The following is a 13,907-nucleotide window of genomic DNA, read 5'->3' on the forward strand; positions in this document are numbered from 1 at the left end:
ATACCGATCAACCTAGTTTTCATTCCAAACTTGAAATAAAATCATGGTTGCTTTAAATTTGGGACGATTTTCAGAGAAATGCTGATGAACATCACCTGTCCCTGCTAGCTATTTTGGACCCCTCTGCAGAGTTTGACACCGTAGATCATGCCATTCTACTTGCCTGCCTAAAAATCAATGTTGGTATGACCGACAATACTTATTCATGGTTCTGCAGTTTTTTGGAAGGTAGATTCCAAAGGGTCATAAAAATGCACTTGTGTCCCATCCCAACTGTATTACGTGTGGAGTGACACAGCAAACTCCCTTATTTCCACTACTATTTAATATTTATCTGCAACATTTTAGGAGTATCTTTTGTAAATACCATCTGCCTTTCCACTCTTAAGCCATTAATATACAGATTTATATAAAAACAACTGATCCAAAATGGATTTTTCCCAATTAGAGGAGTCTCTTTGTGAGGTCAAGCAGTGGATGACCACTAACGCACTGAATTTAAATCCCTACAAAACAGAGCTGTTGTTACTGAGGCCAAAACAACTACTGATGAAGCCTCTCTCAAGTGAAGCTGTTTGGGTTGCCCACTCCTTTTGCTAGGAAAATTAGGAACCTGGGGGTAATTTGGTTAGCCCAATCTCTCACCTATCGCTTAGGTAAAGGAAGTAGTTAAATCAGCTTTTTTAATATCCAACTACTTAGACTGATTCTTTGTGACAAACCTGGAGACCAGCAGGGCACAGGTGTGTAGCATTCAAGGTTTTATTTCTAGTATTTAAATGTATTCACAATCTTGCCACTGTCTTTCCCAGGTCCAAGATGTTGCTCTACATCAAGCAAGATGCCAAAATTCTACATAAAAATACTTGCTTTCCATCGCTCAGTAATGGAAGTGGTACTGTAGTGTGAGTGAGCATGTTCGTTTGGTAGAATGCAAAGTGTAGGGAGTGACTGTGAAGTGTATGTTTCAAAGTGAAAGGTGAGTGGTTTTGTAGAAGTAGTAGTGATTTTTTTTAAAAAAAAATATTTATAAATTCATATACATAACATGGAAAGCATATCAAACTAAATGCGGTATGTATAAAAAGACAGGAAGTAACAAAAACATATAATGCATCAGCACGAAAAATAAATAAATAAATAAAATAAAATCTAATCACTTTAAATCATTAAATTTCCCCCAAATTTTGTACGCAGTCAGTTTGTTCTTCAATTTGTAAACCATCTTTTCAATTTTTGATAGTTTGTGCATCTCCTCGACCCAGGCATCGAATGAAGGAGCTATCTTAGTTTTCCATCCTCGGAGAACCAAGTGTTTGCCGGTGATCGTACTCCTGAAAAGCCATTTTTTTTGTGCAGAACAGTAGTGTTGAGGAACATCAAAGGGTGCAAGGAAGATTTACAAGGAATGAGAGACAACAGAGGGTCATTCAAGTAGAGGGAGGGGAGAAGAGAGGTGGGTGGATTTGAAGGAGAAGGTACAGAGAGGGCAAGGAAGAGGAAAGCATTGTCTGACAGATGCAAGAGCAAATTTAGCATGATATCTGCAAAGGCAATTGCCTTTCCCTATAGAAGACTAATCGCTGGATAGATTAAGGACAGTCTTGGAAATTCCTGAGGGAGTCTAGTTACAAAAGGTACCTTGCCTTTAGGTCCCCAAAACTACTATAAGGCCATGTGATTAGACAGTTGGGGTTAGCATTTGCTAGCTACTAACCTGGTGCCAGGGACACCAGGTTTAAGTGGTAATACAAGCGGATCATATTCAACTACTCTTGTCGAATTGTAATCTCTTCAAAGTAGTAGTATGGAGTTTATATGGATTCATTTGATGTTTAATTGACACAAACTGATAATACAATGAGTTACTGGGCCTCATTACAACGAGGGCAGCGGCGGAATGAACAGTGCTGGTAAGGGACTGGCACCGTTCATTCCGGGCCACCATATTTCGAGGACAGCAGCGGGACCCGCTCTGGACGCCTGGCCAGACCAGACGTGCAGAGCGGGACCCGCTAGCAGTCCAGGATGCTAACAACGGACCTGTCATTAACAGGCCAGTTGTTAGCATCCCCCCCATTCCCATTCAGCCCTATGGGGGCGCAAATGGGAATGGGGATGTACCCAGTCCGGGTCCCGAGAATGGGAATTACCCGGCCTGAAAAAGTTGGCATGGCCTGGTAATTCCCTATTTTTGGCCGGTTTGGGGGTAGCCATGCCGCTAAAAACAGCATGGCTACCTCCAAACTCCTAATGAGGCCCATTGAGTGTTAAAGTCTTCAAAACTTAAACAATGTGCACAAATTGTCACATGAATCCCAAGTCTTATATAAGTGATGTTCAGTGCTTTGGTTGAATGGTCCTATATATTGCTTGTGTCCCCTAAGCAGTGCAGTGCCTCCTATCCACAAAGCGGAGGAGGTGCTTTTCAAGATGCGATAGAGAAGGAAGTCTGTAGGGCCCTTTAAAAAAGACAAGTTAAACCTCTTGAGCTGTGTCTTGAAGCGATTCCTATGACACAAATCAGAATATTTGTCTTTAAATTCAGTATGAATATGTTACCACTCTGGGAAAGAGAATGGACATGTCATGGGGTTCTCCGTTTGACTCGATTTTGCAGTCTCATCACGTTGCAAATACAATCAACAATACGCATATTTTAGAATGCACTGAGCTCAAAGTGGCTGGAGGAATTTGACAGTATATACTTAATTGTAACCGATTTATGAAAATGATTTATACAAAGGGGAAATCGTGCAATCATAGATTGAGGATTTTCCTTTCCTGTATGGATTGTTTTATGTGAATAGTCTGTTTTAAACCTGATATATTTTCAAATAAATACATTCATTTATACATGCCTGCCATCATTAGCTATATGTTTTCCATAGAGTGGATAGTTAATCGTTTTTTTTGTGTGTTGTTTATATAGGAGTATCGTGTATATTTTTTTAGAAACATGCTTGGAAATTCCTGTTTTTTTTAACAAATGCTGCACTATATTTATCTGTAAACTTCAAATGGTGTCTCAAATCTTTGAAAAGTAGACCTTGTCCTTTGCCCATGCTTGTGATATAGAATCGAAGGATGTACACTATTTGCTTTAAAGCTATTTTACCTTTATTAATGGAAGATCTTCGAGCCAAGTCCTGGTGCAAAGTCGGGCATTGTGCATAGGAGTCTTTCCTCACCCTTGTACTTCTGGCTAGATTACAAACTCATCACACTCCTTGTGCTTTTTGTAACGATTCTTCTGGATCTGATCTATTGGAACTTCAGCTGCGACTGTTCAATGCATAATGTATTGTCCATACGTTGATTTATTTGAGCCTTTTCAAAGGTTGTGCTTGTTTTCAATCATTTTGTATGTAGCTGAATACATTAGTTTCTTAAATTGCTATCAACATTAAGTTGTGTCCATGCCTCTCCCTCTGTGGTGTTATAGACTGAAAGCAGATTGTGTTCCAAACGAAAGTGACCAGGCTATGGGCATTTCATATTGATGGGTGAAAATTAGTTTATCAAGATGGGGATTGGCCATGCTTTTCTCTTGGTTGTGTAGACCTCCTCTTTTCCTGTTGTGTTTTCTATGTTCTGAGTTCCCCACAGACACACAGTGCTTTATGAGTGGTTGCTGCATCACTCACAAAGTCTGATGTCCTTTACTTTGCATCCTTCAGTAGGATCAAAATATTGCCATTAATATTGGAGAACATCTAGATGAATTGTATGTCAACACTCCATTTTTTTAAAGTAGGGCACACTCTGTTGAGCAACGATCACCACAGAGCCTCCCATTTATTAGCATGACATGTCAGTTAAGCCATCTAACCTAATAATAATCTATATGAGAATATTACATTGCTGTGAGGAAACAATACCCTCCTGCCATGTCTAGAAAACAAGTATTGATTACCTAATAGGTGACACACTGGGCAGTAAATTACATGCAACAGACTAGATGTCCTTTTGGAACAACACTCATCCGATGGGAAATGAGGACGGAAGAGATGTGAAACAACAGCTTCAAAATGGATACATACCAACTGAGAAGGGCATAAAAGCCTCATTTTTCATGAAGTTCCCTTTGTCATCCAGAAAGTGTTCAGGGTTGAAGTTGTTTGGGTCATTAAAATATGTTGGATCTTTCAGTGCGGTGGTCAGCATTGGGAAGATATCTGTTCCCTTAAAAGCAAATACATGTATATTAAAGAAACAAACACCGAAACCATTTTCGTTGCAGTAGAGGATAACATTATTCATCTTTCCAGATAGCAGGTTCCACACACCTAACATGCCCTTGATAACTCCACTTTTTAAAAGAAATGCATTCCATTTTCTAGCATGAAAGGAGCAGAATGAGCAATGCTTCAAGCAATCCCAAATTACTGTTGAAGAACGTCATGCAACCACATTTTAACTGTATTTTGTTTATATATATTGGGGAAAAGTAACGTGGTCAACTTCCATGAGAGAGGATGGGGAGGTCTGGCGGACAGGCTGAGCCACCTGTTCTGTGATGCTACACCCTAATGTGGTAAATTGTGGAACCCCCAGAGATCTCCAGTCCCTTCATGAAGGTGACCCTAGATGTAACAGGGGCAATCCAATATACATATAATAGTTATAAAAATACAAAAAATTGTCTTGGAGCCCCTCTACCAAGAACGAACACGGCCAAATAACCCGTTATCTGGAAAGTTGCTCACTCAGGTGGTTTTACAACCACGTTTTAGCTCACTGTACCCCAGATATGTGCTTGGGAATAGTCGGGGCTCATCAGTGAGGTGAAGCTGTGCCTCTCTAGAGTGATATGCAAATAGATATTTCTCCTCTCTGAAGGGTGCAATGAGCCAAAACGTTGTTGTAAACCGTCCTGAGTGGGAGGAATTCCATAGAACAGGGAATTTGACCCATGTTCGCTCTCAGTAGAGGGACTCCCCCACCCATATTTAATTTGTAATAGAGATACCCGAAGATCAATAGAACACTAGGAGTCTCAGAGCATAGCCCCGTGTTTAAATGAGGAAATGACACAAATTAGAAACACCAGGGAGGTGTGTGCACACCACAAGTTAACACTCTTACATTCACAGTACAAACATGTGTGTACTACACATTTTGGCCATGAATTTATAAGTGTGGTCCAGACTAAGCACCTGTGGATGTCTTGAGCAGCATGCACGTGTGCATTCATCTGGAAGCAAAGGAAGGGAGCAGAATACAGGGGGGCTCAGTTTCTGAGCAAGGAACCACTGACAGACTTTGTTCCAAATCTTGAGAGTAGCCAGAGAGTCCCCGGAGAGCCAGAAGCCAAGGATTTGATCATCATATTGAGACCACTTGAATCCAACATGACAGATGCCTCGTTTAAAGCATGAGCTCATGTAGACATTGCAAATGATACACAGCTGATAAATCTTGAATGCAGAAAGAGGCATCACCTAAAAGGAGATACAGATAAAGATGGGAGATGGTAGTATTGCTTACACAGTACCAATCATGCACATTGACACTGCCAAGGAAGTTTAACCAGCATTCATGACTCAGCTTGATTAGTTCTAACAAACAACATATTATAAAAAAAATTATATGAAGGATGATGTTCACGTTTGATTTGTATTTGTTTAAAGGTTAAACGTTTGTAATAAAAAAATAAAAATAAATAAACATATTATACAAATTGGAACATAAATCTCTTATGATTGGAATAGAGTTCTGCATTGCTCGAGACAGTGGAGGTGATTACATGTTCGCAAACTGACCTACCATTCCCGGCGCCTTTTATCCCAGTATTATCAGGACATTTCAGGTGCCTGCAAGGACTGCTATCCCAAAGGACTCCATGGAGGGTGATACCGACAGTGCTTTGCTGGTGGGAGCCTGATTTACCTCCAGCTGTTGGCTTGCGGTAAAACAGTGACCCCCCCACTGGCAAACCTGTAGTTTGGCAATGTGGTAAAAGTGACTGTAATGTATTCACTGTCACTTCAATAATCCCATTTTGTGTCATGTCTTACCATTAACATGAATATATCATGTAGTTAATGGCCACTGATATTATTTTTTTGTAAATTGGGTTTTATTAGTTTTTACAGATACAAGTCATGCAAAGAAAATATACATTTAAGTACACAATTAACTTTCTCATAATGGAAAAGCGAACTCCTAAAATTTGGCGTATTTAGTGTCCGTCCTGCAAACACCTTCTTCATACATAGGGTTCGTGCACAAACATGACCTTGCCCCGTCCCCTTTGCCACCCCCATACCCCCTGATCAGAACCTGTATTGCAGGTCGAGCAGCGTTCATCATTTGGCGAGCAGCGTCAGTGTTAAATGTCGAAATTGCGTTGGTTATGAGAGTGTTAGTTGGAGAGTTCAACTCATACATTGCCTAGCTCAATTCTTGTACCTCCATCGTCGTGGTAGGGGCATCGTTATGAGATAAGCCGGTGGGCAGGTATGTACTTTTATATTCCATCCATAAGATTTCAGTCTGAGGTAGTTTTCCATGTAACAACGCTTTTATATGTTCCATTATGCATATATTATGGATCCATTCCTTTTTTCGTGGGAGTTGTGGGCGAATTCCACCTCATTACTAGTGTTGCTTTAGCGGCTAATAGCAATTGTGGTGCTAGATCCTTGATCTTGACCCAGTCATCTTCATCTTTCTCAAGGCCAAACAATATGAGGTAGGGTGTAGGTGTTCTGTCGATACCATCGACTTCTTTGATCCAGCCCAGGACCTCCGACCAGATCACTTGTATTTTAGGACATCCCCACCACATGTGCCAGTAGTCTGCTCTGTTTTCGCATCCACGCCAGCAATCCGGGCTCGTAGTCTGAAACATTTTAGATAATCTGACTGGATCATATTGCCATCTATGTAATAATTTGATTGCATGGAGTTTGTATTGATTCGAAATGGATATTCGTGTGGCAGCCTGGCATGTGGAATCCCATAGGTCTGGAGTGAACTGTTTGCAGAAATCTGTCTCCCATCTGCTTTTCAACGAGTCAAGTATTTTATCAAAAGGGGTGAGTACTCTCATTAATTTGGGTTTCCACATGGCTCTTGTCAAAACCTCTTTCATCTGCAAGTATTGAAAGGTGGATAATGGGCCTATTCCGAGAGCTTCGGTTAGTTCAGGGAGAGAAATGAAGGAGTCTTTCCGTTGCAACTGCCCTACTCTCTCCAATCCAGCCTCATACCATGATTGGAACCTTTCGACTCCTGGGATGTGGTCGTTGATCCCTGGGGACCACAAGTGGCTGAGGGGAGCCGGCCAGGTAGTAATGTTTTGCATGTTTTTGCCATGTGTCCAGATGTCCCAGATGGTCATTAGTATGGGGTGGTCTTTGAGTTTTCTACAGATTCTTTTTTTAGGTGCCCATAACCTTTCAGATACTGTAGCTGGTGTAAAGTAATGGTTGTCCATATTGACCCAATGGGCGTCTGTTTGGTTACGGAGTTGTGGGATCAAAACCCTAAGTTGGACGGCCTCGTAATATTTTTGAAAATTGGGAAGCCCAACCCTGCCTTTATTTTTTGGAGTGTTAGACTGTTATATGGAATTCTGGCTTTTTTTACTGTGCCATAGGAATTGGAGCATGGCCCTTTTGATCTCAGTAAAAAGGTTTTTGGGAATCCTAATGGGTATCGCTTGAAAAAGATATAAGAACCTGCGCAGGGATACCATCTTAATTGCATTAAGCCGGCCTAGCCAGGATATTGTGAGCTTATCCCATCTTGTCACGTCTAACCTAAATTGTTTCAATAGGGCAGGGAAGTTTGCTTCAAATAGGTCACTTAGATTCTTCGTTAGTTGTATCCCCAAGTATTGTAGTTGTGAATGTTCGATATTGAGACCGAATGGGTAGAATTTGATGGCATTCTCATCTTTTTGACATTGGAGGGGAAAAAGTGTGGACTTTGTTTTATTTATTTTGAACCCAGAGAGTTTACAATATTCTTCTATCATGCAGAGAGCCCAGGGGATGGAGACAGAGTGATTTGTGATGTGGAGGAGGATGCCATCTGCGTAGTGGGCAATTTTGTATTCTGTTTTCCCGAGTCGAATACCTTTTAGTGTAGGGTCTGCCCTTATTGCGATTGCCAGGGGTTCTAAGGACAGGGCAAAGAGAATGAAAGGGGGCATCCTTGTCGGGTCCCCTGCTGCAGGTTGAACCATCGTGAGTATTCCCCGTTCACAAATATAGATGCCTTGGGGTCTGTATAAACTGAGTGCATCGCTCTCCTAAATCTAGCACCCATTTCCACCTTTCAGAGTACTGCCTCAAGGAACTCCCATTCCACCCTATCAAAGGCCTTTTCCGCGTCGATGGAAAGCAGGGCCGGGTCATTCTCCATGATCTGGGATGCGTGGATCAGGTGTAAGGTTTTGCGGATTGTGTCTGCACCTTGTCTGCCCAGTATGAACCCAACCTGATCGGAGTGTATAAGTTGAGGGATGAGGGTTTCGAGTCTCGCTGCCAAGATTCTGGTGTATATCTTTGCTTCAAGGTTGAGTAGAGAGATGGGGTGGTACGAGGAACATTTCATAGGATCCCTCCCAGCCTTGGGGATAACAGTGATCAATGCCTTTATAAAAGAGTCTGGGGGTTTCCCTGTGTCCATTATTTAATTAAAGAGGAGTGTTAGGAAGCGCGGTGATGAAAGTTTTATAAAATCCGGCAGTGTAGCCGTCTTTGCCCGGGGATTTGCCCAATGTTAATCTTTTTATGGCGGCTTGGACCTCCAGTTCCGTAATAGGGGATTCTAATGATTCAACCTCTAAGTCAGGCATACTGGGTACATCTATTGAGGATAGATAGGACTCTGTCTGTGATCGTTCAGGGTCTACCTCAGAAGAATATAAAGTTTCATAAAAGTTGGCAAAATATTCTGGGATGGTGGTGCGGGCGTGTGATGTGGGGGAGATATGGCTTTTAATTTCTAATACTCTTCACTCCGCTCTTTGTTCTCGCAGCCTGGCAGCGAGAAGTGCGTCGGCCTTATCGCCATTCTCGTAGAATTTTTGTTTTAAAAATCTTAGTTTACGCACAACCTTTTCATGCTCCAATAGTTTCAGTTTGTTTCTTTTCTCTCTGGCTTCGTTCATCTTCTGAGGATCCACTTCTTCGCCTATTTTGGGCGTGTGTTCCAATTGGGAGATTTCAATTCGGAGCCTTTGTTCAATGAGGTTACGTTCTCTCTTCTTTGATGAGCCTTCCCTTATCAAGATCCCTCTCCAGGTGGCCTTCCCGGCCCCCAACACTGTTTGTTTGGGTACCTCTCCATTGTCGTTTGTTTTAAAGAATTCAGAGATTTCTGTCTCCATTTCAGTTCTGAAAACGACATCCCTCCAAGACCAACTAATCGGGGTTATCTTTGCCTGTGATGTTACTTCAGAGAGCTCTCTGGAGAGATACGTGTAATCTATACGGGTGTACGTATTATGGGGAGCGGAGTAGAAAGTGTTGCCTTTTTCTCCCGGATGAAGAGCTCTTCATGTGTCTACCATGTTGTACAGTTCCATCATATTAGCTAGCTCGGTCGGTTCAGGTCTATTCTGATGAGTCATGGTAGGGTTCCCAGGATTCCGGTCTGTGGCCGGGTTCATCCATTGGTTAAAATCCCCCCTCCAAGATGATGTGCCTGGTGGCTTCAAGTAGTATCTTAGGGATTGTTCTGGAGAGAAATCTAGATTGGCCTGTGTTCGGAACATACAAGGTGGCAATTGTGACGTTCAGATTACCTAGTTGCCCATTCACTAGCATTGCTCGTCCTTCAATGTCTAACCATGCCTTGGTCATCACAAAATCTATGCCTTTTCTAATAAGGATTCCCACCCCTCCCTTTCTGAGTGGGCCCGAGCCCCAAAATTCAGTTCCCACTCGTTTTCCAAGAATCCGTCGTTCTTCTCCTTTTGTGTATTTTGTTTCCTGGAGTAGAAGAATATCTAGTCAGCTTCTACGAAATTCTCTGGCTACAAGAGACCGTTTCGTCGGTGAGTTGAGCCCTTTAACATTGAGTGTTCCAACACTTAGGAAGACCGGTTCCCTTATATTAACGTTCGTAGCCAAAGGTCTTTCTTGCTGGGAGTCGTCTCTTTGTATACACTATGTGCGCTATGCTCACGAGCCGCACGCTGATTTGGCTGTTGTGGTTCATTATGTTTGCTGCTCTGACCTTCTTTGTTTCCTTCACTTCTCCCTTCCCCTCTCCCCCCTCCTTTCTCCTTCCTAATTGATGGCGTCCGGTTGAGCCCAGTCGGTTGTCCCAGGTCGACATCGCACCACTTCTGGGGGTCGTTACTTCCCGCCCCTTGACCAGAATAAGTCATCGTAGTCCAGAGTGAGCCCCCTGTTGGTTCCCCCTAATTATCTTCATTAGATAGAGTTCAGGGAATGTGTCTGCGCTTGTGCATTCATATCACACTATTGACATATTTTGATTGGAATTGTCTTACCAGTATCTTCTGGTGTCAGTTGTCTGTTTCTGGGGAGAGATTGCCCCTCCTGAATTTTCGCAACCCCTTTATTCTCTCCGGGGCCCTTGGAGTCGCCATTCTCTTCCTTTCTTATTTGTCGCTTCTTGGCTCGCCTCTTCTCCTTGTGACCCTAAGAGGTCAGAAATGCATGATTGTATCTCATTGTCCGATCGCAGTCTGAATCTGGCCCCCTCGTATTGGAATGTGAGGGAGAAGGGGTAACCCCATCTATATCGAGCTTTCTTTTCCTTGAGCATCTTCTTTAGAGGTCCGCACATTTTCCTGAGGGCTAGGGTCAAGGAGGAGAGATCCTGGTAAATGGAGATTTGTGCTCCGCATAGCGTAATCTTCTCGCTCATTCTGGCTTTCTCAAGAATTCTAGCCTTGTCCCTAAATCGGTGAAATCGGGCGAGGACTGAGCGCGGTCCACTCGCTGGGCCTCCTGCCCTATGAATTTGTTCGGTTACCAGTTCATCCACCTCATCATCCGTTGTCCGAAGTTTGATGATATTGTGAAGTGTCTCAAGGTCCGCTTCCGTTTCCCCCACTCTCTCCGGTATACCAAACATTTGTATAATATTCCTCCTTTCTCTGTTCTCCAAATCATCGAGCTTAAGTTTTGAACTCATATTCACGTCGTTCCAGTTCCATCATTCTTTGGTCCAGTTGCCCTTCCAGCGTGTCAATGGAGGCCTGATTGTTTTCAACTCCCTCGAGTCTGTCCTCCATGCTATCAAGCTGTTGAGTGATCCTATCTATTTTGCCACCTATATTTGTTCCCAGGTTCTTAATCTCTCCCAGTAGGGCGGCTACGTATCCTTTTGTGGCTGCAGCCGGGTCGTCTCCTGTAGTGGCGCAGTTCGCCATCTTGGTGCCAGCGGTTGTAGGCAAGGTGGGAATGTAGGCAAAGTGATCTAGTTTATGCTTAGTACTCATACAGATCACCGATGGTGGGCCTGGGTAGAAGCTGCGTGCGCTGTAATAATCCACGCCTCGCTCGATCTAGGTGGATGATGACGGCCTACTCCCTGGAGTTGGGTTGCGGGTAGTTTGTGGATGGGGCGGTGTAGGTTCTTGTGCGGGCCTGGGGTGGTGTCGTGGGCAAGCGGGGAGTCGTGCTGGGTAGTTGGCTCCGAGGGATGGTAGGCACTGTCCCCTGTCTGTTCCGATTATGAATTCCGTCTCTGGTGGAGTTTGTGCACCTTTCTTTGGGGCCTGGACAACTCTGACATTGGGTTCACTCGGAAAGTTGCAGACCGGTGAGGGCACCACTCGGCGGTCTTCCCCAATGTCACTCCGTCACAAATTGGTATGTTCGCAATCCGCAGTTCACTCCTTCTTGCAGCACTTATTCGCGCTCACCGGGTCGGTCGGCTGATCTCACGTCCTCGTGTGAGGGTGTTGCATTTCGGGATCTGAACACACGTCTTCCGGGCTTTTCAACGGTGAGACACACGCAGTTGGTTTAGATTTCCACGTGCCTCGGAGGCCCCGATTTTCTCTTGCGTTTTCTGAGGCCGTGGAAGGCCGATTTTCATAGGGATTTTTCCTCGGGGTGGGGGTACGTTCACTCGGCGAGATCCTGTATTTGTTCAGCGGGGGGGGTTCCAAAAGACGGGGGCTCATTCCATCTTCCGGGGTGCTGGTTACGGAGCTCACAGAGAGAGCATGTTGATCTCTGCGCCCCCTGATGGCCGTCTCGGCCACCGATATTATAAGCACCAAAATGTGTTGGTGCTGTTGCAACATATACTAGAGGATACAAAATGCGTCTCGCACAAATGTAGTATAACTTTATTTTAAAAAAAACTGCTGCCTTCCCCTGCTTGTCCACTGACATGTAATAGTGTAGATTTAAACTTTGCAGACTCTCAAATCTCTATTCCACATATCAAATAGCAACTTTGTAAAAACTGTTTTTTGTTCAGAGTTTAACTTTTAAAACATCACTGTTCATTGTTTTCTTCCACATGCTCTTGAAATTTGTAATGTTGCAGAGTATCATATACATATAAATTGTCCAAATGGTGGGACCTTTTTTAAAATGAAATAAAACATTTTATTGTTTTCTGATAAGAAACATACAACTTAAAACATCTCCCACCATTTTATGTATCATGGCTGTAGAGGCCGCCTAACAATTCCTCCCATTTACATTAAGTTATGACAAAACACCCCAGTACATCCCACCCACACCTTCTGTGATTTCCAAAATTCTTTAGCCCCCACCCTCTTCCAATTTCCCCCCCATATTATTAGCTTTCACCGGGCATCCCCTTGCGGTATGTATTCTGTGTTCCGATGCTGCACACATGTCCATCTCCGTCGCCCACTGAGCCATGGTGGGTATTCCCCACTTTTGGGCTATATTCTGCTTAATCAACCCCACTGCTGTGGATAAGAACAGTTTCTCCCACCTGTTAACATTGTTCTCATTTGGCATACCCAGTAGTAATATTTTCGGATCCAATACTATAGTGCATCCTAAGACCTCTGTAAGTTTATCACAGCATTGTTTCCAGAAGGTTCTGATCCGGGGACATTCCCACAGGGTTTGTATAAAGGTGCCTTCCCCTTCTTGGCACCATAAACAATTTGGACTCTGTGCTCATTTCCACCCATAATGCGTGACCCTAGGATAATAAACTCGATGGAGTATCTTGAGCAGTATCAGAATCACCCGTGGGTGCATCAGGACCTATATCCAGTCCTCCGGTTCAATGCTGCCTATGTCTGCTTCCCACCTGGCCTTGAGAGTGGCCAATTCCGGGGGAGCAAAGGCTGTTATGGCATTGTATAGGATGGAGGTAACTCTGGCAGGGATTTGCTCTGGAAAGAGATTGTGCTCCAGAGGTGTGCAGTCGGGCGTATCCGTAAGTGCTGATAGGTGCTACCTGAGGACATGGGACAATTGGTGGTAGTGTTCAGTTTCAGGGAGTCTGAACTTCAATTGAAGCATTTCAAATGGAGCTATGCTGCCCTCGGTAAGGATGTCACCCACCCTCGTGATTCCCACCTCCACCCACCTAGGCTGAATTGGGGATCCTAAGTGGGGCATTTTGCAGCACGTATAGAAAATGTTGCAGCGCCTTCATCTTAAAGAGTGCAGCCCTGCCCAATAGTGTTAGGGAAGGAGCGTCCAGTGTCTCACATCATTCGTAAGGCAATCGGTGAGTGAATGTATGTTACGGGAGATGTATTCAGAGAGATCCCCAGAGATCGATATCCCTAAATAGCAAATACTTTTACGCTCCACCCGGTATGGGCAGTTCCGAGGAACGGCTTGTTCCCCGCCTTTCACCGGGAAGAGGACCGATTTCCCCCAGTTGACTTTTAGCCCACTAAATTCCCTGAAGGTCTCCAGCATCCGAGTCACCACCGTGCAGGCTCGAATCGGATCCCCTAAGTA

At 43.8% G+C, this 13,907-nt stretch overlaps 1 protein-coding gene across 1 annotated transcript in view; it reads right to left on the reverse strand.

Moving 5' to 3' along the window:
- Positions 1–13,907, reverse strand: part of LOC138566778 (cytochrome P450 2G1-like) — a 687,553-nt gene that overhangs the window by 76,255 nt on the left and 597,391 nt on the right. The window contains exon 8 of the mRNA XM_069644429.1: positions 4,044–4,185. Coding sequence (XP_069500530.1) covers positions 4,044–4,185 — 142 coding nt within the window. The remainder of the gene's footprint in view (positions 1–4,043; positions 4,186–13,907) is intronic.

The sequence above is a fragment of the Ambystoma mexicanum genome, chromosome 2p (assembly GCF_040938575.1).
Source record: "Ambystoma mexicanum isolate Mex_15411 chromosome 2p, UKY_AmexF1_1, whole genome shotgun sequence".
NCBI lineage: Eukaryota > Metazoa > Chordata > Amphibia > Caudata > Ambystomatidae > Ambystoma > Ambystoma mexicanum.